The sequence below is a fragment of the Egretta garzetta genome, unplaced genomic scaffold (assembly GCF_000687185.1).
Source record: "Egretta garzetta isolate BGI_Z169 unplaced genomic scaffold, ASM68718v1 scaffold81, whole genome shotgun sequence".
Taxonomy (NCBI): Eukaryota; Metazoa; Chordata; class Aves; order Pelecaniformes; family Ardeidae; genus Egretta; species Egretta garzetta.
In genome coordinates, this window is record NW_009258671.1 from 4,686,441 (window position 1) to 4,712,416 (window position 25,976).

At 40.6% G+C, this 25,976-nt stretch overlaps 1 protein-coding gene across 2 annotated transcripts in view; it reads left to right on the forward strand.

Moving 5' to 3' along the window:
- Positions 1-25,976, forward strand: part of ABCC9 (ATP binding cassette subfamily C member 9) — a 68,155-nt gene that overhangs the window by 36,503 nt on the left and 5,676 nt on the right. For both annotated transcript variants that reach the window (XM_035888527.1, XM_035888528.1), the window contains exons 18-34: positions 723-725; positions 1,140-1,238; positions 2,641-2,725; positions 3,220-3,300; positions 4,298-4,435; positions 4,916-5,041; positions 5,617-5,713; positions 7,841-8,070; positions 9,005-9,153; positions 9,936-10,005; positions 10,807-10,964; positions 13,807-13,899; positions 16,807-16,909; positions 19,311-19,412; positions 22,211-22,331; positions 23,321-23,451; positions 24,044-24,122. In XM_035888527.1, coding sequence (XP_035744420.1) covers positions 723-725; positions 1,140-1,238; positions 2,641-2,725; positions 3,220-3,300; positions 4,298-4,435; positions 4,916-5,041; positions 5,617-5,713; positions 7,841-8,070; positions 9,005-9,153; positions 9,936-10,005; positions 10,807-10,964; positions 13,807-13,899; positions 16,807-16,909; positions 19,311-19,412; positions 22,211-22,331; positions 23,321-23,451; positions 24,044-24,122 — 1,865 coding nt within the window. The remainder of the gene's footprint in view (positions 1-722; positions 726-1,139; positions 1,239-2,640; positions 2,726-3,219; positions 3,301-4,297; positions 4,436-4,915; positions 5,042-5,616; positions 5,714-7,840; positions 8,071-9,004; positions 9,154-9,935; positions 10,006-10,806; positions 10,965-13,806; positions 13,900-16,806; positions 16,910-19,310; positions 19,413-22,210; positions 22,332-23,320; positions 23,452-24,043; positions 24,123-25,976) is intronic.

A 25,976-nucleotide genomic window follows, 5' to 3' on the forward strand; every position in this document is an offset into this window, starting at 1 on the left:
AAGTCAAGCAGTGGCTCCACCGCTGGCGTCAGTGACAGGGCCTGCAGGTTTAAAAGAAGGACAAACTAAGCTAAAATCATGTAATAGATGATAGAGAAGTAGCGGCACACATAGCTGTGGTTGGGAGCCATGTCGTGATTTGCTACCTGATAATCCTGAGGACGTATTTCATACTAATGCATACTGAACTGCTAAAACTCCTAAAATTTTTGGGATACTACTGACTGCTTCTAACCAGCTGTTTCTCATACCCTAGCACCCTCTCTCTAAATAGAAAATCCTAGGCGCTTATTATCAAATGTTTGGTTTGAAGCAATACTATCAAAGAGACTGAGAAGGAAGATAAGTGTTCAGATACGCAAGCTGGTACCAGCTCACACCTCCTTCCTCACACATCTCAGGCATCTCAGAAAAATGTCTGAAATGACATGACCTTTTTTCCCATACATAGGCAAACCAGCCAGAAGTAAAGAACATTTGTAACCCTACTGTACACCTTTCACTAGGTATTAAGGCATGCTTAAAGTATATCTAATAAGTACTAATAAGTACTAATAAGACACTGTAGTGATTCCTTCCCAATCTGTATTGAACTGTTCTCTTTTCCTGTATCGTGTCGGTCCACTGAGGATCTAGTAGACTTAAAGGAAAAAAACATTCTCTGAGAAAAGAGTAATTCATGTGCACGGCCACGTAAAATAATCTAAAACTTCAGAGAGCAGCAGGTCAGGTGTCCTGATGCCACTGAACAGGGCCTCTTCACTACCTGTTTTGACATTAGAGAAAAAAATACCAAATAACTATCCTTGTGAGAATTTAATAACTTTTATTATTTATAATGTGCCTTTGGATTGAAATTGCAGTTACTACATTGAGGTAGGTACCTGCCATTTATAGTAGAATAGAATACAACCCAGAGTGTAGTTTTTGCCATCAGGGGAGAGAGTGGGTGCTGTTCTAACAAAAACATCTAATTTCAAATTCTTCCCTTCACTTTTGTAACAGTTGCTTTGCCTGTGTGTTTCCCTGTATTTTTATGAATACACATTCATAAAATTCATTTAAAAAACCTGATGCTCAGACATTTCATACCTTGGGTGCTTTTCTTTTTACTAATGCTCTTTAACTCTCTACCGCAGAAACAGATACTCAGTGGCTTACGCAGCTCAGAAGCCGTGGCTGCTGAATGCAACTGTGGAGGAGAACATTATCTTTGGGAGCCCATTTAATAAACAGAGGTAAATACACCTTTGCAAAAACACCTGGCAGCTTCTTTCAAAGAGATTTTTGGCTTCTCCTCCTGGAGGAAGTTTGTAGATTCTGAAAAATATCAATGCACATTAGCCCTGGGATGGATTTAGCTAGAGTGACTTTAGCCATCTCAAAGGAAGGTTTCTGTTTTAAATTAGCATGTCAAGGCTCCCCCTCGGAGTGCATGTCTAAGAAGTTTGTGAGAAATCACACAGCAGCAGTGGCTCTCCGTGGAATACAGCGGAAGCCATATGTGTATTTTTCAAGCAGCAAAAGTTAGGTGAGATGAATCCCATCTTTGGAGACTACTGACACATTTTGAGCCTGAGGTTGCCAGAGGACTCTGGAAATAGGGATACTAGGGATGTTTCCACTGAGTTTATGCGCTAATCCTGCTGTGATCAAGTTACTAGAGCAGCCACTTTACAAAAACACTGCACTTATGAAGGTGGGGTGCCTCAAGGAAAAAGCCTTAATTCTTCCTTTAGAAATACAGGAGAAGGCAGTGTGAAAGCTGAGGTGCACAGCTTCTGTGGTGCCTACCCGGCACTCGCTTCATGTGTCCTTCTAAAAGGTCAGTTAACAAATGCAGTGGAAAAAGTGACTTGACTTAAGGAAAACAAATTGCTGATGTTTTCAAAGGCAACACTCTCTTTGTTTTAGGTTATTAAAAATACATCCCATTCCTCCCAGTGCATGCTTTGTTAAGATGTATGACTCCATTCCCACTTAATAAAACTTCACAATGACCAAATATCTCAAAATCCAGATAAACATTTAAAACTTCAGGGACCAGATTCTTCAGCTACTGCATCCATCAGCCTACCTTGACTCATATCAAAGGGGCAAGGCTGAATTACACCATTCAAATAGTCTGATCCCAGCTGCTTATTAGGAGATCATCTGTGATACCCCACAGACCTAGAAATCTCACAACAATTTCAAGTTTTTGCAATTGGTTTCCTGATTCTGGCAAGATCAGAAGCACTGTAAGGATCCTTTGTCCTGTAATATCACACTGAAGTAAATGAAGAGGCACCTAAAGGGGGCATAAAAATAACTCAATGGAAAATAGCTTCAAATACTCCAGAGTCCAGCAAAACAGATCCATGATAGGGGGGGAATGTACTCAATAATTTATGTAATTGAATCTTTAAAAAGCAGGCTTGCCAGTAAAGATGTTTAATAAATATGTAATTTTTTTTTACAATGCTTAGTTTATAATACTCCATGATGAGTTGCTGAATTATCATTTTGCCCTACTTATTTCTACAATTATCCAACAATCATAGAGCCCAATAATTTAGCAGTGAATTTCAGTTGGAGGTTTTTGTGTTAGCAAAGTAAGTGGCTGGTTAAATAATTGCAATGACCATATTGCTTTTACAGGTACAAAGCTGTTACAGATGCATGCTCTCTGCAGCCTGACATTGACTTGCTACCATTTGGCGATCAGACAGAAATTGGAGAAAGGGTAAATCAGATGAATGCTTTTATGTCTGCTTACCCTATGTATTAAGAAGGCGCGCTCTGATGTCGCTCAGACAGATCTAGTCTGCATTGGGCTGCCAGCCTGGTAAATAATTGTAATTTACCAGGCGTCACTGCAAAAAAAGTTGACAGATTTTTCATTCTTCAGCTGTTTCTCAAATGGGATTTCTGTTCAAAATCCCCTATATTTTGCATGCAGAATTTGATGCTCGTATTGGTTGCATTTTTCAATCTAAGAAGCCTACTGTGCTTAGAGAAGCTCTTCATAATTTACACTTACCCATGATTAGTTGCTGAATAATCATTTTTCTTCTGATATTATATGAGGATTATGCTTGTTTATCATCAGGATTAGCATTTTAACAAAGCTTTTTTATTTTTACTGGAACTCTGTATAATTGTAAAAAATCACATTTCCAAAGTCCTAACATAATGTTTATTCAAAGATGCTTATTTCTGATCCATTATACTCATTAGGGGATTAATTTGAGTGGCGGCCAACGACAGAGAATCTGTGTAGCTCGAGCCCTCTATCAGAACACCAACATTGTCTTCTTGGTAAGAATTTTCTTTTTCACATGGAGCATGGAAAGTTAGTAATAAAACTGTCATTCTTTATATTTAGCTTTAGAAAAATTTATGTTAGGTTTAGAAAACTATTGGGACTTGTATTCAACTGCAAATCCAAATTACAGAGGTAGGAAATAAACATCCACCAGGGGCAAAATCAAAACATACTGGGAGACTGATGAGGGTGGTATTTCCTACAGAGATTAACACTGGAAGAGTAGAACAGATTGTCTAACTTGTGCTCGCTCCCAGTGTTGACCTTCTATCAACATAGTCCCACTGAAATCAGCAGGACTTCTGATAAGGAGAAGCACCATAATGCAACTACTTGTGAGCAATGAACAGACTGAGGGTTCAGCACTCTCCTGCAGAGTGCTGTGGGTTTGGACAAACTCCCTTCTCTGTTACTAATTTCAAGGCATGTCAGGAACTTCAGGAGGCTACTGCTCATGAAGGGGCTGTTGAACCTCTTCAAAATTAACCAGGGACTTCTATTCTTAGAGAAAAAGTGTTTGCATATTAATATCCTTACCTGAACGTTGTCTTGTTGCTAGCTACACTCACTCAAAGAGAAGACCAAGCACATCTGCAGTTTAGCTTGGAGGAAATTAGAACAGTTTCTAACTCTGCTTTTTCTTTCCTGTGCCAGTTTCCCAACAAAATTAGGCCCAAGCTTGGCTCTGGATCCTGGCATTTGCGAATTTGGATGGGAAATTTCAGTTCTGGTGTTCCTGAGGAGGGTTACTCCACGCTGTCAGTGTGGCACCAGCACTGCACATATCTAGACACAAAAAATTAACTGAATCCATTGCTATGAACCAAAGAGACTGTTTCATAGTGCAGCCCTCTGACTAGGACTTCGCCATTAGAGAGAGATGAAGCATTAGCAATGGCAGACGCTTTCTGTTTTTAAAAAGCTCTTGAAAGAAATAAAACTGATTTTTGTATCCTGTTCTAATATTTTTTCAATTTGATTCAATTGCAGGATGACCCATTCTCTGCACTGGACATTCACTTAAGTGATCATTTAATGCAGGAAGGGATTCTGAAGTTTCTGCAAGAAGACAAGAGGACTCTTGTTCTGGTGACGCATAAGTTACAATATCTACCACATGCTGACTGGGTAAGAGAAGAGATACCACAATGCAGATTTGCTAATGATGAACGTACACCTGAAGTTAGCACCATAATGCTTGATGAGATCACTACTTTTCTCAGTAATAGAGTTCCTCCCGTGGCTAACTGCCACTTTACATAACGTGGCTTTGATAGTAGAAGGAACAATTTTATTTTTACATTATTTGTGTAGCTTTTTTTGATTGAAAGCCACCAGAGAATTATGACTTAATTGCCAATATGGCTATTAGTTATTATGTCTTGTCCCTACTTTTTAAAAGTTCAAGTAAGCACAGCTTATAGAAGTTTCAGTTTATGAGCTGTGTCAACAAACTTAAGAAGTTATGAATAAAATACTGAATAAAATTATCACAGAAATTTGCATAATGGTAATCTCACTGATACTGAGACATGCCTTGTAGGATCCATGTCAGTGATTATGGTACCTGTGTTGCTGAGTAGACCTATTGGATGCTTTCTCCCCTAGATCATAGCAATGAAGGATGGAATGGTGCTTAGAGAAGGGACACTGAAGGATATCCAAAACAAGGATATTGAGCTATATGAACACTGGAAAACTTTGATGAATCGACAAGATCAAGAATTGGAAAAGGTAAGTAGGAGCGTTTGGACAAGGATGACCTTTCTGAAAATAAATTTTTCACTTAATTTCTAAAAAAACCCAAATCACATCAGAAAGCAAGTTTTAAACTAGACATTAGGGAAAAAACACATGAACTGTAAGGAACTTTAAGGACCAGAAAAAGTTGTCTAGAAAGTGTGTGATACATCCGTCATGGATGGCTTGTAATGACACATTAGGCAAACATCCTTTCGAAATGCAGTGCACAACTGATCCTTTCCTGGGGCAAGGGGCAGATTGATAAAAGACTTCCTGAAGTATCTGTTAGCCTTTTATTCTGTTACTGCCACGAGCATTTAGGATTCTCTAAAGACTATTTCTGGTTTTTTTTATCATTCCAGAAGAGAGGGAATGAAAGAATGGGAGAAAGAGAGAGCAAAGAAAGTGGACAAGTCAGGATTTTCTGAAAGATAAATCCTAAAATACCGTGCTTTTGCATTCTGTGAGCTAAAACATCCAAATAGTCTCTTTGAGGCTACTGATGGTGCTACCACAATGGCAGACAGCTAAACTCTTAAATTAATAAATAAGTTTTCTTATTACAGGATATGGAAGCTGACCAGACTACTCTTGAGAGAAAAACCCTTAGAAGGGCCATGTACCCCAGAGAATCCAAATCACAACTGGAAGATGAAGATGAAGGTATGTTTTATCATTTTACTTTATTTATTCTATTATCATGTATCATTGCCTTTCCACTTGAACAGCTGGCAGTTCTTAGGAACAAAGTATGAAGATGTTGATGACACTTGGTAGTAACAATGGGAAGTCCAGTACTTCAACCTGTTCAGAATATGACATTTAAGTGATTTTCCATAAATTTCTCTGAACAGTGTGCAAGGATAAGGTGTACCAAAACAAGTTAATTTCTTTGCTAACTCATACTGCCTAGAGGTAATGAGGGGTGAGATAGAAGCAAAACAACGGTAAGAATTGTTATTAATGCAAATTGAGGGTAGCTCTGCCTAGTCATTGGCACAATAATGTTAGATCACCTGTGGCCCTGTCCCTCATGAGATACCTGTTCTGATCTCTTGATATATCACTGCATGATCAAACTTGTAGGCATTTTCAATTCCTTTTTGGATATGGAGTTAATCTGCTATTTTTCTAGCTGAGACTATTTATGAGAGAAATTTTAGGCTTTGTTCTCAAGCTTAGCTTCTTGTTCCCCTGCAGTCTCGGTGGTTTTAGAGGCTGCAGATTCACAATCATATCATTTTTAAAGCTGTGCGGGGAATGGAGGGGATCACGTGGTTGGATATTGGCAGTTGGCAACAAGACCCATCAAGATCATCCCTGAGATGCTAGACATGCCTAAATGCAGTAGTCAGTCCTGGCAAGCAGTAAGTTTGTGCCAGGGAAGAGAAGAGGTGAACTGTAGGCTTCACCTTAACAGGAGCACTAATTGCAGAGATTATCACGGTGATGTTTGCTAGAGTGATCAAAGAATGAATACACACTGGCTATTAGCAGGCCCTTTACTGCTGCCTTGTGTTTCATCTGGCAATGCTCATGATGGATTGTCATCTTAAATCATAGGTCTGTAGGTCCTGGATTGGTCCATTTTGAAGGGATTTCCAATCACTGCACCATAGGCAGAGCTGGACCCCAAAGCCCCTGAGATGGAAATACTGTGTTGGCTTCATGTTTCTTTGGCAGAACTTAGCATAACACCTCTTACTATGTCCAGTCACCAGTACACTTTATAAGTTAAATTCTTGGAGGAGTTTAAATCGAGGTAATTCCCAGGCTCCTCCTTTTGACCTGTGCAAGAAAGCCTTGCCAAAACCCCGTATCTTCTTTGTGGGGTAAGATAGAAAAGGGGAGGGGGGAGGGGAGGGGAAGACATGTCCATATAGTCCACAGAATGCTTGCAAAAAGCATCATAAAACACATATCAGTAACTTCAGGGCAGAAATATAACTTGACATTGCGTTCCAGGTCATCCACACTTATTATGTGACCTAGGGAACATTCACAAAGTCTCTGTGTACCAAAAAGTGTGGAATTTCAACTTTCAAGCAATCACGTACTAATTAATTTTTAACGTTCAAAATCAGAAATGGGTGGAAATGATGCCAGTTCAGGGCTGTCAAGAGCAGGTCAACATTTCCCTTCCCCAAGTGCAGCCTGCAAGGCTGTGACGTATATTTTTATCACCTGGAAAAAAATATTTTTAAATGTAATGTTTATACACCTATGAAATATGTATTTCCTGTAGCAGAAGTCTTCCACCAATTGTATTTCAGTATAATGTGAACAATTATCATAAAGTCAAAGGACTACAAGAAATGTTAATCCCACAGCTGTGCTCTTTTGTATAGACAAAATTTTAGGACTCAGGAATAAAGTAAAAATTGAGTCCTTTCATGCAACAGATGACAGAGCAACTGGATGGGAAGCTTTGGAGAGCTTTCTAGAACCTTTCACGTGACCCAAAGTGCTCTGTTGACTGTATAATAAAAGCAACTGAACAGGTTGGGAGAGGCCTAGTCTCTACTATAAATAATCGGTACTGAAGATGTGACTTACAAAAATATTTATTACCAAAACTGTAACTAGTCAAAGACTGATAGTCTATAGAGTTGCTCAAAGAGCACAAGGATAGTCTTATAACTTACATGTTTGAAGTGTTTGCTGGTTTTAAATGACAAATTTAATTTTGCCATTAAAATTCAAAACAAACAAGTCAACCAAATCCAGTAAAACCAGGTATAATTCTTAGTACTGAATCCAAGCTAACTTGATCAAATGTCTGAATCACAGAGGAAGAAGAGGAAGAAGATGAAGATGATAATATGTCAACTGTCTTGAGGCTTAGAACAAAGATGCCGTGGAAAACCTGCTGGAGATACCTAACCTCTGGAGGATTTTTCTTGCTCTTTCTGATGATTTTCTCCAAGTTGTTGAAACACTCAGTTATAGTGGCCATAGACTATTGGCTTGCTACGTGGACATCCATAGACAATGCAAATGAATTCAGGATCATTGATGATGTTAGGAGCACAAATAAGGTGGGCCATATCTTAGAGCTTGACGGGGGGAAAAAAAAGAAAAAATGTTCTAAAGTAATTATTTGCTGTTCATCTAGAAGCCCGCTAGATGAGAAAGACAGATAGATATACTAAGATTGATTATTGTGTAGGATGGATTAATTTTTTACAATAAAACATAAGACAATTCAAATTTTATCAATCTTTTCAAACATGCAAAACTGAAAGAGAAGCGTGTTTGAGATTAGAAAAATTACTGACTTTTGAAATGAAGGAATCTCATACTGAACTTTTCCATCTGGATTTTTTAACACCTAAGTCAATGACCCCATTTTCCAAGTACTGGCTCTCTAGAAATGTCCTGGATAAAAAAAAAAAAAAGGTCTTCAAATGTACTGCTTAAATGCAACCTGCTTATAGCCATAAATTTAACTCATATACAAATATCTCACTGGAATCCAGATAGTAAACTTTCAGCAGGCTTAAATGTGTTATAGCCCTGGCAGATTAGTTTAGGATTTGCTCTGGGAATTTTAGTGCTGCTTGAACTTAAAACTTTCCAACATCTCTCAAATGCCGTAATCCTTCAGAGATTCTACTTTGGTTGTCTGAATTTCTTGGCTAACAATTTGCATACTTTTGTATTTGCCCGGTTAGTCTATCTTCACAATTCTAAGTACTTTCACTTCAAGGTCTTGAAGGGTAGTCATCAGTAGGTTGAGGGATCTTAGAACTGCCAGATCTTCTGTTTATGTGAACTTAGTGAATTGCACTTCCATCATAGTTCTTTTATTACCCAAAGATTATATTAATATAATTATGTAATATAAGTGATACGACATACTAGCTGATCGGTACCAGATACCTTGGGAACTTCCTAGTAGAAAAGAGACTTGTGTGTTTATTTCTAGGACTGATGTATTTGTCATTTTATTAGACTTACCATGTAGCTGTCTTCAGTACCCTTTCTGGAGCAGGGATTGTCCTTTGCCTCATCACATCTCTAACCGTGGAGTGGATGGGCCTCACAGCAGCCAAGAACCTACACCATAATCTCCTCAACAAGATCATCCTTGGACCAATCAGGTACAGCAAAAATAACCTTCTTCCTGAAAACCTGTCCGTAACCTGTCCTGGTTTTGTCACTAGGAGGATACTCCTGTGAAAAGCTCTTGTAATTGCCCCTTTTTCTTCAAGGCCTCAAAAAGTGGAAATAACTAGTGAAGTGAGCAGGAGGGAAAAGTACCATGTCAAAACATGTGACATTCTGCCCCCTTTTTTATCTGGCTGAAATGTGTCAGATAGGTGGCACCCCCTTCAAGGCTGGGGTATCAAGGAAAGCTTTGAGTGCAGTTCTAGATCCAGGGCACCCAGCTCCAACCCTGGGTATGGTCATGGGGTCAAACGATGTGGATACCAAGTTTCTTCTGATGGCCAGGGACAGATTCTGTGCACGATAACCACAGTGTCTCACAGGCCGCAGGATGGCCAAAAGTATGTCTGCATAATGAATACAGTTATTGTGGTTCTTTTATGAAAGTTAACTGAGTCCTGGTGACCAGTACTAGGCAGGAGGCTGAGCAGCAGTCAGGGACAGGCTATGATGTTTGGAAGGGATCTTGAGGGAGCACGTGGCAAGATGGTAGGTTTTTGAAAGAGGAGACTTACAAGTCTGGGTGGGATGGAGGAATGCCAAGAGAAGCGTTTGAATAGTCAGGATGCAGACATTATGATATGTTAAGTTATTCATGTTTACTGCTTGTTTTAGAAAATGTCTCGACACAGCTCTGTGTTCTGTCTGACTGGGCTTTTTTTCCAAAACTGGAATTCCTTTTCATGTAACTTTTTGTTTTTAATTTGTTCAACAGGTTTTTTGATATGACTCCATTGGGGCTAATTCTAAATCGCTTCTCTGCTGATACAAATATCATTGATCAGGTAGATGTATCAATATATTTTGTTTTATTACATCTTGGCTTTGTAATTTTTCACTTAGCTACTGAATAAGATGAAAGGCATAGCAAAACCAAAGGAACAATAGTAGAAAAATTCAAAATAGAAAGTACACACGTATTTGTAGTAATGAGGTAGCCACTATTATAAACGTGGTGGGAGATGGGGGCTCTTAATGTCTTCAAATGCAGACTGGTTGCTTCTCTTGGAAGATCTGGATTAGCAAAACACCAGATTTTGGGCTCAAAACAAGAATCAGGGTAGAATATAATAACTTTAACTATATGGGAGTACACGTGACAAATAGATGTCCATCCTGGCTGTACCACATGTGAATTTAGAGCATTCAGGAAGAGGAAGGGATGCTTTCACTATGGCTGTGAATTAAAATGTTTGGATGAGTAATAGTCCTGAATGTAAGGGTGATGGGAACATGGAAGGACAATTATGAGGTTCTGAGAAAGAGCTTGCTCTTTCTCTAAATATTTGGGCTATCAAGAACAATTTTCTCTTTCGTGCCTGTTATATAAACAAGGGGGAAATGTCTTCTATTTCCCTGTCATCTTTGAAACACTGACCTTTAGGAAAAAACCTATTGACTCATTTTTTAACCTCTGCACATTTCAGTAGTAGACCCACAGAAATATAAAGTCGCCTGATATAAGGAGAATATCAATGAGTGCACAGTGGTATCATTCCACTTTCCCTATGGTCCTCTATAGGAAAAGGTGTATCGTGGTACTGCCAGTGACTTTTGCCTTATGATTGTTTTTTGTCTCTCTCTAGCACATTCCTCCTACCCTGGAGTCTCTTACCCGGTCCACCTTACTCTGTCTGTCAGCCATCGGAATGATCTCCTACGCCACTCCATGGTTCCTTGTTGCCCTCGTGCCTCTCGGGATAGCGTTTTATTTCATCCAGAAATACTTCAGGGTTGCTTCCAAGTATGTATTAAAAAACTGGCCTGAAAATTTCTTCTAAAAAATTTGTACATAAGAATTGCAATGGAATGTGAGGTTATAGGAGCTAGTATAAGGGGGAAATGGCCACGGCATCCTGTTTTTGATCCTGAGGTAGGAGTCTGAGACACACATTGGAGGATGTTTCCAGCTGACCTTACTACAAATGGGGTATCTGGGGAAGTAACGTTAGTTGCATCGCTTTTGTACGCTGTTGGCTGTAGAGTCAGATGAGCGCGAAGTTTGTTAATCAACTGAGCCAGCTTGCATCTGGTCAAAGCTCCTCTTTGACCTTTTGAGGGTTAGTAGAGAATGGAAAATAACTTCCTGGATTAACGTCAGTCATGGCTTTTTCTTCATATTGGGAAAAAAAAAAACGCCAGAGAAAGTAATTTCCACTGTACAGCAACATTTCACATTCAGAATGGTTTGCTTGCTATAAAGAGTACATTTTTTTCAGCACACAGAGTGTCATGATTTCTTAGTCATGCTTCTAGTGCTAAATCCATTGTATAATTTAGTAAAATATCTTAAGCAAGCCATTCAAAGTTTTTTCTTAAATTCAATCAGTGATGCTTCTTCTTTTTAATCAGACAGATTTCTGGCTGGATTTACTCCACTTTCTGATACTTAAAAATACCCATCAAGGTGCTTGCTGACCTGCAGGGAGGCCAAAATAACCATTGTTAGCAACTGCCACTTCTGGCCCTGTCTTTGCAGTACACATATGGTAAAGCATTAACTGCATCTAGTTAAGAGACACGGTGATTTTCACCTGAGCATTCCAGTACAGTTGGCTGCATGGACAGTACTGCTATTTAGGTAGCCTGAGAAAGAATTGTGTCAGTCATTCCCCTTAAATCAATGCAGCAGGAGGGGCACAGAGCAACATATCAATAATTTAGCTTCACTTTAGCCTACTTTTCATCAGCTTTCCTCAGAATTTCCAAGGAGATTTATTCATAAGAAAACTGTATAATCATAATTCACAAAACAAAAATGTTTAATTCTGAAACAATTTGCTTAAATTCTCTGAAATTTTTCAGAAACCTTGTTCTTTCCTCCCCCGGTTTCCAAACTAATGCTGTACATGGCAGTACACCAGGTCTCAAGGTGGCTGAGGAATCAGGAGACCTGGGTTTCATTCTTAAATGCATTGTGGTCTTCTGAGTGTCACCCTGTCCTGACGCATATAGCAGTGCACACTGTTTAAACTATTTACTTAAAATACACAAAAGTAGGCAAAACCCTAATGTATTAGACCCCAGTGAAATATTACAGTTTCTTTCTGTGATTTTATATGTGAGAATAAAGTTTTTCCCACATGTGGTACCGACAGCCACACCATGCAAGCTAGCGAGAAGCTGATCACCCCTGTAGGCCCCCCCACACGCACATGCACCCATTGGCTCTGCAGTCGCTGCTCTTCTGCAAGTCCATAACTACCTCATTCATTTCATTCCCTTACAGTTTTCTGGGAAAATCTGTATCAGCAAGGGTGCTTTTTTTTTTTTTTTTTTTTTTTTTTTTGTTTAAATTAAATCACTTGTGAAGCAGCCAGGGTTGATTTGAGTTCTTTCGATCCACAATAGAAATCAATAAATCCAATTTATTTCTAGAAAAAATAGTCTTGAGAAATGTAGGATGAAGGAACAGCTTCAGCCAGTATTTATAACTTACATGCAGTAGTTTCCAGGCATATAAGCTTCACTAATTTTTAGAAATGCAAATATTTACAGTAATTCTTGCAGCACTTTGACTCTTTGTTGTATTTTCCATTACATCTCTCAAAAACTTCTGTGTATTTTCCATCATAAATTTGAAAGAGAGCATATTTGTCATCAAAACATAAGCAGCAAATTCAGTTCTGTATACTGTAACATTCAGCATCATGGAGCAGTTATTTCTCCTGGCCTATCTAATACAGTGTGCAAACACAGTAGGGTTTTAATAAAGAGTTTAAATACCTAATGATCTGGCCTTTCTTCTGTTTATACAACTGGCTGCTACGCGAATGTCAGTGTTACAGAAAGATGTATTTGTCTCTGTGGTTTGCAAAACGTTCCTGTTTCAGGAGACTGGAACTTTTTAGGCTTAAATATCATTGCTCCATGCAGATCTTGAAAATACCATTGCTGAATAATTGAGGAAATTTCTCATTCGTATTATTTCTCTGTCAGGGCTGTCTCTATTTCAGCTGATGCCATAATGTTAACACTACAAACAGGTCTGCTACAGTCTGCTATATTTTACATGCAGCATGTCATGACTTACAAATACTCAAAATGAGGCAAAGTTTATATGGAAAGGCACACTTTTTGTTAGGCCAGCTGATACAATTGCAATAAAATAAATAAACTTGCAGATACAAAAACTATTTTACACCTGATGTAAGAGCCACAAATAACATGTTATAAAGTTGAAAATCAACTGTCCTGAATTCAAGTTAATCATATTAACTGTATTAATAAATTAGAATGTTTGAGAATAAAAGGTAAGTAGGATCTGGTAAAATGGACAGCAGGTTTTTATCCAGGAGAGATGTGATAATGTCATTATCCCTGTGGGACAGAGAGAAGCTTGGCTGTGACCAAAAGCCAGATCTGTGGCAGTGGCTGGGAGATGATGCAAAGGCTCCTATGGCAAAAGAGAAATGTGATATTCCCACATCAGTGTCTTTCTGTACTATAGAAATGCTATTTTGTGCAATCCTGAAAAGAATATGTGCAATACATAAAATGTCTATCCTTATCTGTCATGCAGTAGAATTTCTATAGACAGAGGCATTTATATTGTAATGGCTGCCTGTTGGTTTTTGTACTCCCAGGGACCTCCAGGAGCTTGACGACAGCACTCAGCTACCTTTACTTTGTCACTTCTCTGAGACAGCTGAAGGCCTTACCACCATCAGAGCATTCAGGTCCGTAAAACAAATTATTAGAGAGAGGCTTTGGTTCTGCTCTGGCCTGTGCAGCTTGTTGGACCACATCTGAGGGCAAATTATTTGGTGTGGTAGACTTTAATTAAGCTAGCTCAAAATAGGAAAGAAATTTTAGTTTTCCTGTTGCTTTGCCACATCTCTAAATGCTTGTGCATATTTTCAGCAATGCATTAATTTATCTGTATTGGTTTCCCACTGAATTAAAGGTGATGACTTTTTTAGCATAGAGTATTTAAACTTTTAAGGTGTTTAGTTTAACCATGCCTTACTTCGACAGCAGGGAGCTCTCCTTTGCCAGGCAGGTATAGGCATCACTCCTTCAGACCCCTCTGCTATATCCTACAAGCTGTGCTGTCCAAGTGCCATTTCTGTATTTAACCCACTCCTCATGCAGGGAAACATCATTATAGTACTCTCCAACTGTAAGTCAGTACGCAACTAGAGGGACTTTGCAAGAAAACTATGGCAGAACAGATCTTGATCTTAATATTGTAAAAGCTAGCCTTGTCAATTAAAACCAGAAAATAAGTTCTAGAAGATTCAGAGAATTTTTCCAAGTTTCCATGCATATATTTTTTTCCTCTACTTACTACATGAAATATAGGCCAAATTCTCCTTGTATGTTCACTACATTATAGCTGGCATGACCCTGTCGAAGTGCCAGCTTGATGTTATCCCCCAGAAAGCGTTACTTGCGCTTATTCTGTACACTGTAGAGTTTCAAACAGCTGTGGATCACACTGCAATGCTACTTACACATGTATTCCATCAGCTTAAGGCTGCTTCATCACTTCCAGCTAGCTGTAGAACCGAGACTATAAGTTCAGAGTGCTGCGGTAAGGACTGTGGCAGGACAAGAAAAAATGTCATGTTGAAGAGATAGGAGATAGTGGTCAACACGAAAGGTTGTAACAAGCTTTATCAACCAGAATGATTTATTGAAACAGTAAGTCATAATTAAGGCCCAATGCTGATGTATGCTGAGTGCTTCTTGGGAGGTTCAGAGTGGCCTTTCATCACATTATCTCCTGAGAAAGATGAAGGAGCTTAGCACTTCTTGGGAGTCATTCAACTCTTCTTTACCTTACAAAATGACAATGCAGGCTTGGATGGCAAGAAAGCAAAAGGAAGCCTGAGGGAAGGACTAGGCATGGTAACCATCACTTGAATTTTCCAGGATCTCTGGTGCTAATCAAAGCTATTTCACTGCCCCATCTGTGCTCCACTGTCAACCAGACCTGAAATCTCCAGTGTTTTTTGTCAGCAATCTCATACTTACTAATAGTCCTGTTAGTCATTCTCTGCAGTTTGAGTTCAGTATGTTCCAGGATAAAATAGAGCAGCCCCTCGTATAACTTACCACAGAGTAGCACAGTTGGATCAGAAAGCCATTTCAGTGACCTTTGCTGTTTGTCATCTGACAGGATAAAAGTCTAAAACTGCCCAGAAGATGAGCTGGACGTGGATGAAAAGATACAGACTGAGCATGTCAGATTTTCCATTAGGAAAGCAGGAATTTTGCTGCCAGAAATGCAGATGAGCAGAATATTCAGTGCATCTTTTCTCCTCCCCGCGTCATTACTGTTACCAGTTGTTGTTTTGGGGAGGTTGCTTGCCATGTTTACAAGCTGTGCAGAGGGAAATAAAGTATCAGTGGGAAAAGGCAAAAGAAAAAAAGAAAAAAAAACATGTTTCTGGCAGAACAGCATTTACAGGTGCTTCACAGCAGGGCCCTGAGACTTTGAAATGGAAGAACATGATAAAACAGACACTAAGCTGCTGAATGAAGTTTCGCTAGTTTGTTCAAATTAGGGTATTTAACAGACAGTAGAATACGAAACAACAAAATGGTTTCCATCTGACTGCAGGTCAGTATTGCAAGGCGCCATGAATTTAATACACTTACACCAACAGAGATTTCCCCCTCCCTCCCAAAAGCGTACCTCTGCTCTTAGATGCTCTGCCATCCTTGCACCATTTTTTAAACATGACCGGCATTACATGGGGGAAAGAGAAACAAGTGACAGTGGAGGTAACGCCGCTCATTTTTGTAATTCAGAAATGATCGCTAGCTCTCCCTCATTGTAGCTGTCCGAGTTGCTTAGGCAATGTGTGACCGGCTGAGAAAACAGCCGAGCTGAGTAGCTGAAAGGTATTGATCCCCTGATCAACCCACAGTCCACATTAGTTGAAGCCTTAGAGGTATCACTCCTCTTGAAGACTCCTGTAGCTGGCCAGATAACTTCTGAAATCAGATTTTAAGCTGGCAGGTGAGCCCTCTGCTCTCGCCAGTGGCTTGTGAAGAAGAGTTGGGCCATGGCAGCGCTCACCTGTGAGAGGACTGGGAAGCAGAAGCAGCCAGAGTCCACAACTATAAAAGGGGATACACTCTGGGAAGGCAAACCTGCCCCTAGGATAACTTCTGAAATCAGATTTTAAGCTGGCAGGTGAGCCCTCTGCTCTCGCCAGTGGCTTGTGAAGAAGAGTTGGGCCATGGCAGCGCTCACCTGTGAGAGGGCTGGGAAGCAGAAGCAGCCAGAGTCCACAACTATAAAAGGGCATACACTCTGGGAAGTCAAACCTGCCCCTAGGACCCTGGCATTGCAGTCTTTTTGAGGGGACAGGCTCCAATCCAAAATCTAGTCCAGTACAATTGCTTGTCGAACACATTCCTCCCCATTGTAGGCAGAGCTCTGCCTGGTTAAGGAAAGCCCTGGCAGCAGGTACAGGTCCTTAGGGAAGAGCTTTGAACCCAAAGTCTGGCAAAAGGCAGAAGGGCCAAAAGTTTTGATTTGGGGGGAGGGGAGGGAGAGAAGGGTTTAATGCTTCATCCTTTTGTGTATGAGTGTGTAATGTGTTGTAATATAACAACTTTGCTCTTGGCAGGCACGAAGCCAGATTTAAACAACGCATGCTGGAACTAACGGACACGAACAACATTGCCTACTTATTTCTATCAGCTGCCAACAGATGGCTGGAGGTCAGGACGGTACGTTCAGTTTAGTCCCAGCCGTGGTTTTGAAACCTTGGAAGCAAACAGAGACTTTGCCTGATGCAGAGAAGATAATAACGAGAATTAATCTCGCAATGAGATTATACACACCGTTCCTTAAAATAGATCGGGATTGTTTATGTTAAACCCATAGGGTTCTTTCAGCTTTCTTGGCCAGGAGTAGGAAAATACAAGTCTCCCTCGTCTTTTGCTGTTGTGATGTCTAGTGACTGAAGAGAGTGCAAGAACAAACATTTACGTAACTTGAAATAAGGCTTTCTCTACTACTGTGCAGCATCTGCAGACCTGCCGCAGCAGGAACTACTTCCAAAGCAGAGCATGGCTTTTAAGTAGTTTTGTGAACTGTGCTGTCATCCTGCCTGGGCTGGTTTAGGCACCATTGAGCTTCCAGGTCCTGAGGTACCTGTCCAGCAGCGGGTTTTATCCCACAGCTGTAATTTAGAGCCCCCACTTGCACTGCCCTTACTGCAGCTGTGAGCCCATACTGTTGCGATTTACAGTACTGTTCAATATCAGGAAAGATGGCCGAACTAGAGTCCAAGTGAAAAACAAATGACAGTAGGGCTCAACGCAGCCAGTGCCAGCGAGACAGGCTCCTGGCTTTTATGGGGGCCTTCCAGGGACAGCACAGGAGGAGGTTCCTTGATTTGCAAGGCAAGAAAAGGCAAGCAAAATCACTGTGATTCCCTTATTCATCTGACACTAAAAGAGCAGTGAATAAACAGAGCAGTGACCTGATTCTGCCAGACACAAATAGTAACAGGCATGATTAATCCTCACTTCAAAGGCTGTATCCTTACCTTCATTTCCTGGTATGCTGGCAGGGCAACAAAGTTGTGCTCCATTTCTTATGATGGCACAGCTTTCTCTCGTGCATGAAGCTTTCAGCTTCCTACAGCATCCAAGATCAAGCTGAACTTGCTTCCAGATCAAAGACAGATAAATAACAGAGGAACAACCAATCCTGGAATAAACTGTGGCAATGCCTGCTAATGTCTCACAGTCTTAGACTTGCTTACATGCAGAATGAATTTGATCCAAGAATATGCATCACTTCATCATAGCATTAGAAATAACATGGTCACGCCAAGGAATAGTTTATTTAGCTCTGCCCGATGGCACAGTGGTACTAATAGCACTCAAAACTTCATAGGGTTTAATAGCAACTGTGAAGTCCTTTCCCAGCTGCTGATGGAGATTCGAGACCATTGTGCTTCTACTTCCCTATAGATGTTAAGTTTGAATCTGTCATCTGCTCATCAACACGTTTTACAGACAGATGAACTAGGCAGCCCTCGTTTCAAATCTCAGAGGGAAAGGTTCCAGGCAGGATATTATCAGACAGGAGGAAAAAAAATGGATGGAAAATGCTAACCCTGTATTCCAAAGTAAATATGATGCAGGGAGCAGTGGGAGAGTGGGAATACCAGCAGTCTCATGAATCATGCACCTTGACAACCACAGGAGATCACATGTGGCATTCACTTCAAAACTGAGATACACATCAAGAAGATGAGTTCAAGCTCCTGCAAAGCTTTTGAGAAGTCAGATCTTTCTAATACAGCTTACACAGCAATTTCTGTAAATCAGGTCATCACCATGCAACACGGCTGAGACCCTTCAGGTACCTACCATGGAGTCACTCCAAAACTCAAAGTGCTGTGGTAGAAGCAAAACTTAGCAGCGTGTTTGCAGCACCACAACTACACAGCTGTAAGGCTTTCAGAGTCCACACTACCAGCACCCATGTGGTGTTTCACTGCGGGCTGTGAGTGGATAGCAGGCTTGGGGATGCCTTCAGCATGCACAGTGTCCCATTGCATGAGGTAGACACTTTATGTCAGGCTGCCCACTTGCGCTCATAAAACATGTGCGTTACCTGTATAAATTTTACTAAAATTCTTCATGGACTTCATGAATTCACTGATGCTTCTCTTTTTTGGGGAGGCAAACCCATGTTTGAGAAGACCCGAAAGAGAGTGGAGAGAGTGGAGAGAGTGGAGTTGATCTGTTTTAGTGGTAGGAATTAGGGGTGTCAGTATTATGCCATTCTTATGATTTTTTAAATTTTTTTAAGTGCTTGTTATATTTTTTGATATCTGCTCTTTCTGGGGTGGCCACACCAAGATAGCCCAGCCCAACTGGATTTACAGAAAATACTGGCCAGTTTCACTTGTGTTCAGCAAGTTTCTTTAAAGTGTTTCAGGTTGGGCACCAAAACCCCTGACCTTTTCCAGGAAAACCAAGCCAGAATTAAGGACTATATGTCATAGAAATAATCCTTAGTAAAGCAAATGTGCTCTGTGTCTGAAGAAATTTTCTTGTTGCTGCATTTTGATGTTGTCTAGAATCTTTCTCTCCCCCTCTCCCGTTCCAGGATTACCTCGGTGCTTGCATAGTTCTGACTGCGGCTGTGACTTCCATCACTGAAGGCCCTAACTCAGGGTTTGTGGGGCTAGGTCTCCTGTATGCTCTGACGGTATGTACCAAGGCAAAGCATACGAACTTTCAGACCAACTTATTAATTTTATGATACTTTTGAAAATACATATACATGGTTATCTTCCAGCTTTCTTAATCTTGAAAAAAACAATCTTGCAAATAATGGATTTGAGCCAAAGTTAAGAGAGTTCAGGGCAACTTGGACTTGCTTCAGGTTTTATGAGCCAATTAAAAAAACACAACCATTCCCAGGCCCTGCGTGCTCCCAGGCAGAGCAGAAAAATTAAAAATGCGTAAGAGGACCTGCTGTGCATTCTGTTTTGCACAACACAGTGTTGGTTCCGCCTGTATATGGCAAAACCTGCTAGAAAATACTATCCCACAGCCTGTCATAACCTGGATAATGTTTAACCAAAGACCAGATAGAATAATTGCTGAAGAACCAGAAATGCCAATTCTACCTTTGGAAGGAAACTGCTCAGATGCCCAATATTGTCCATGAAATTCTGAATGGATTTGGGGATATGGACCTTTGGGGATGGTAGATGTGGTTCATCATGACAGATCTAGCAGTAGGAAAGCAGAGGAGATGGGGTTAGGAACAATGAGATCTTGGTGGGACGCTAGTCGATTCATTTTAACTCCATCATTAGCACTGAGCTATTTGAGCTAAGTCTTGGAGAAGGAGCAGCGGTTTAGGGTAGCAGGCTGTAAAAGAGGTGGAGAGTGCATCATGAACATAGAGTGAGTACGATCCCCATAGCGAGCAGAAATATCACTGAATTAACCACGAGAGTGTGCTCAAAAGCAGGGTGAGGATAAGGGCAGGAAGAATTTTTGAATTCATGGCTGGCATGGCAAAAAACTTTGTGGCTTTATGGCACTGGTATGACAGAGGGGTATGGGTATGGGTCTAATCCTGAGATTTGGCTTTGCACGTAAATGCAGACGAGCCCATGGTTACAACAGAAAGTTCTCAGCAGCTGCCTTAGTGTGGCCTTAGATCCCCTTCGAGCTGCTGTTGCAGCAGTGTGAGAATCCGCCAGCAACCGAGAATCAGTCCCAGCGCTTCGGCTGCCCTCTGAAAACATTCCTGGTAATCCTGCTTCATTAGCAGAGATCTGGAAGCACCGTGATGTCTGCATCATCTTTGGCTTCTTTGTATTTAGTCTGTATTTGCAAACAGATCGTTAGTGTAAATTAGGCACGTGCTGAAGTCTGGCATAGCAGAGGAAATACTGCCATAGTCACCAAGTGATTACTCGTCTTTCTTCTGCCCCACAGCAACACTGATGAAACTTTGAATGCAGCTGGATCATTAGCTGTGTCCCCTGACACAGGTTTTTGTATCATTTCTCTTTGGAGCTAGGCGAGGGCTGATGTTTGGACACGGATGAGAGCTTATTCTCTCCCCTTGTATAAACACTGCCAACTCCCTTGCACAACTGCGATAAGGGTTGGAATAATGGGTTGAGCCTTTTGGATGCCAGGCTCTTATCAAATCTGCCAGCTCTGTGATTGCAGCCTGCTACTCCGCAAGTTGCCGTTCTGCAGCGTGGTTAGCTTAGCTGCAAACATGCCCATTTCTGTAACTTCCTGACTCAAAAGCTGACACAGAATGAGTGGGCTTCTAAATAACAAAGAAAATACTTCACACCACCCCCTAGAATAACTCTGCCTTAAGAATAAGCACGCAACTAAATCCTCTACATTGACAACAAATGTTATTGCTGAATCTCGGTGAAAAATATTTACTGTATGCCTATTGCATCAGTATTAGGCAAAGAAGCGGAGCTGGATGATTTATTCAGAATAAACTTCTTATTTGGCAGATTCAGCAATCTCCCACAAATAAATGACAAAATCCTTCTCTGAATATGTCTGTGTATAGGATGTTTTCACAGTCTAAGTTAAGTTTCTAAACTTTTATTCGGGTATGTAAAGTATCTCAGTTTTTAAGAGTGCTTGGCAATCAACTGTTCCTAATAAGATCAGGGTTTTTTTTTTTTTATATGAGCACCTAAATACAGACTTAGGAATGTTTAGGAAATGTTTAGGAAATTGCTTTATGATTTTCAGTTTTAAATAGTCCTGACTGGAGATGAGTTTCTCAAAGCTACTGGGTAATTTTAGACAATTATCAACTATTATCTACTACAAGTAATATCTTTACTACTGATCAAATCCTTTTGATTACAATTGGGAATAAAAACCAAGGAGGAAATACCATTGAGCTGATAATACATTTTTTTCTCATATATTTCTGTGCTAAAAACCCTCACTGTTTCCACAGAGAGAAATGAATTGTTTAAATATGCACAGAAGGAAACAGAAATGAAATGCCCATCAAATCTTTTCAATATATTTGCAAATAATAAAATTTCTTAATCTTTAGTTGCACTCTTTGAAAGATTAGAAAATTAAATATTTCCAAACGGTGCTTCCAATTTTTATTTTTTCTGTGTGTGTGTGTTTGAAGAATAAACATTTTGGTACTAATTACGAGATGCCGAGAACAAGAGATTCCCTTAATCAGTCACATCTTCAGTGTGAATTATATAGAATATAGAATTCTATATTTCTCCTTCAAAAAACAAGGATGAGATTACCGAGCACTGAATTACTATATCAGGGTGGTTGGTGTTGGAGTATGACTGGCTTATTATGTATTTGATGCAGTTGCACTGAGCCTAGAACTGTTGTAACGTCAGTGAGAAACCCACTGTGCTGAGTCAGGCCAAAGACTTTCACAAATTTATCCAACCTTTATTTGGAAGCAGGTAAATGAACAGACAGAAGGCTGAACCCTGTCCTTGTTTTCATTTTCTGATGCAGATAACCAACTATTTGAACTGGGTGGTGAGGAATCTGGCTGATCTGGAGGTGCAGATGGGTGCAGTAAAAAAAGTGCACAGCTTCCTCAACATGGAGTCAGAGAACTACGATGGCTACTTGGGTATTGCACTCTACTCTTTTTGGGTTTTAATGTGATAATATGAAAGCATGGTAGACTTGGTCATGCAAAATGTATACGCCTCTTTGGCCAAAACCTGTTCTCACTGGCATGTAGGAACTCCCACTGATCCAAGTGACAAGGATAGCCAAAAGGAGCTGTGAGATATGTAGCCCATGCTACGCAACGTTAAAAACCCCCTACCAAACGCCAGGGAGACTGAGCATGGCCCTGCGGTATAGTCAGAAAGTACCAAGGGCACAGTTATAGATGGGATGAACAAAACATCCATGTAGCTATTCAGAAAACAAAAATATGGATAAAAATTAGAAATGCATTAAGTCACATGCTTTGCAGGGGTCTACAGGATAGGGGCACATTGGCAATCAAGCCTCAGTAACTCTTCCCTGAACTGTACATTGCTGTTCATAATCCACATATTTCAAGTTGGCTTTGACTGGTATTTTAGAAGTGCTTGGCACTTGAAGCGCAAGGCAAAAATGCTTGCAGGTCAGCAAGCTTCCCTGGAAGCTTCCCTGGAAAGCCAAAGCCCCTTAGTCTGGAGAGAAAACCTGCCTGTGTATTTGCAAATCAAGATGAAATATGAACTGTGATAATGTCAACAGCTCATGTTGTATGGCAGTAACAACATCCTTTCTTGCACTGCCCTTCCTCTGCTGGTTGCTGACCGAAGAACATGCTAACACTGCGCTGACACTACATTCTTCTCTGCTCATTTGGCTTCTCCCCATTTCATTGCCAAGAGCCACCTTAGCATCTGCCCTCTCGTCTTATGTGTCGAGATCTGGAAGCTAAGTGCTAACGTGCCCGCCAGGCAATTCCCAGCTCCCCCTCAGCAGGGAAGTGGGACTCCGTTTCTTGAGTGGCTTCAGGAAGGGGCCCAGGCAGGATAGAGGGGGAAAGGGAAATGTCATAAAAGGTGACCCTCTGATAGCATTTCTTTTGGTTTGTTTTACTGTTAACTATTTCAGATCCCTCTCAAGTCCCGAAAGATTGGCCCCAAGAAGGGGAAATTAAGATTGAGAATTTGTGCGTTCGATACGAGAACAACCTGAAGCCTGTTCTTAAGCACGTTAAGGCGTATATCAAACCAGGACAAAAGGTACCATGTCAAGCAGTTGCCTATCATCCTCATTCTGGAGCAGATCCTTGCTTATTGCGTTTTCTTTTCTAAGGTGGCAGAAGAGCAAGAATAACAACAATTTGCAGTGACAGCTATACACACTGATGATCCTCTCCGAGGTCCCTGGGCATGGGTCAAGAAAGTTACACTGATGACATCTTATTCTTGGCTGGGATCAGTTTTCCTTCTGAGAGTCCCACTTATTTCTAAATCCATCTCCATTGCACAGAGTGAGCCTAGGTGGCCAGATGAGATTAGATGAACAGCGGACTGGAACTGAGTAAAAATGCAAGAATATCTCACATTTCAGCATATAGTGTCATTGGAGTCCAGGTCAAAACACTGAAGTTCCAAAAATGTTCCTGGGAGAAGTCCCTATGATGCTGAGAGGCAGAAAAGAGGAGTGTGCTTGCCATGCTCTTTTGTTTTTTCCCTGGTGTCTGTCACTGGCCATTGGGAAGGACCTTTCTTCTCACCAGTAGGGCAGTCCAGTCCAGCTTTCCCAGAAGGACTGCAAGTCTGATTTACATCTTCCCTCTGTAAGTAAGTAACATCTTGCTTTCTTTTGCAGGTTGGGATCTGTGGTCGTACTGGCAGCGGCAAGTCATCCCTGTCTTTGGCGTTCTTCAGAATGGTGGACATATTTGATGGTTAGTTTTCACTGGAGTATGTTGTCATTCCTGACCTGTTTCCCCCTTATTTCTTCAGCAGAAGCAAGGAGACATTTTGATAGTTTATATCCTGGCTCTCTGGTTCAGAAGATACTTGTTTAGAATGGGGCTTGTTATGCCTGATCCTTCAAAGTACAAAGTGTCCTGTTGTGAGTAGCTCTTGGTTCTTCAAGGAAATCTTACGCACAGATTATACTTCTAATTTTTTTTTTTTTTTTGCATGTGCTCTGACAAAACAATATACTGTTTTTGAGACAGGAGGAAAAAATATGCAACTCTCTGGAGCCTTTAAATTTCTCCCTGAAGAATAACTGCATCAACTTATGATAGCTGTCAAAATGTTAGCAGAATAGAAACTAGAACTTAACAAATCCATTCCCTTGATATTTATTTTTTATTTTATTGTTCTTTCCCAGAACTATAGCAGAAACTGCCTAAAGGTTTTGGAAACATTTTGCTATGTTTTCACTCCTGCAGCATTTCACTCTCCCAGCTAATTGGGGTGAACTGATATGCAGCAATATGCACCCTGGCATTTATTCAGGGCCAGGTTGGACGGGGCTCTGAGCAACCTGATCTAGTTAGCGGTGTCCCTGCTCCTGCAGGGGGATTGGACTAGATGACCTCTAGGGGTCCCTTCCAACCCCAAACATTCTATGATTCTATGATTCTATAATGCATATGCATATGTACTGTTGGAGGAATATGGAAATCTACTGGAAAGTCATCTTTCAGTTTCAAAGTTTTCCATGTTTCTGATTTAGCCATTGCACATGGAACGTTTGCTAGGGAAACCCCAGTAGGATGCGGAAGGATAAGTAAAGTTGATGCAGCTAATACTTGCTCTTGTTGTGGTTCTGTGCCTATGGTAATAGGTTTCTGGTTCATGACCAGGGTTCCTGGATATATAAACACTGCAAACAAATAACAGTTATATTTATGTCCAACTTCAAGTTTTCTTCTACTTTAATCTTCTTTCTGTATCTTTTCTTTGTCTGTTCCTTCTGTATCCCTGATTTTTTGCAATGGGAACGCCTAAGTCTTTTCTAATCAAGCTCTGTTTATCCTTCGTGCATATCCCTCTCTCTCTCTCACAGCTAGACCCATATTTGGCCTCTATGCTGGTCCACTTCTGGGTGGAGTCCTGGCTCTAATAAAGTTACATAACAAGATTTCGAGTAACTTTACTGGAGACAGATTTCATTCATATTGGGGGCCAGATTTCATTCATGTTGTCCGTCTTGGTTCCTTATGGCTCTGTTATTTCTTCAAACGTATGTGTTCCATGTTATTCCCCTACTCTCACTTCTTTCTTTGTTCTTCAGCTCAGACCACCTCTCATTTCTTTTCTGTATTGCTTGGCTGGCCCCTGTTACTTTCCTGGTTTCCCAACTCCTCTCTAACTTACTATTTCCCTTAGGTATCCTTATCTGCTCTTTCCTGTTCCTTGAACACCCTAGCTTCTATCAAAAATGCATTCCTCTATCCCCAATGCATACCATACTAATTTTTCTGTCATTAGTCCACCTCACCTTCTGATAACCTTCTCTCATGTCCTCATTTATGAAAAAAAGGTATTGCTTAAGTTTATGCAACCACCGATGTCTCATCATGAAGTCTTATGACCTGATTCAGACATTCTGAAAGTCTGAAAACAATTGGACTTTGCATCCTACAGATGAATCATAGAATCATTAAGGTTGGAAAAGACCTCCAAGATGATCAAGTCCAACTGACAACCCAACACCACCGTGCCTACTAAACCATGTCCCAAAGCACCTCATCTACCTGTCTTTTAAATACCTCCAGGGGGACTCAACCACTTCCCTGAGC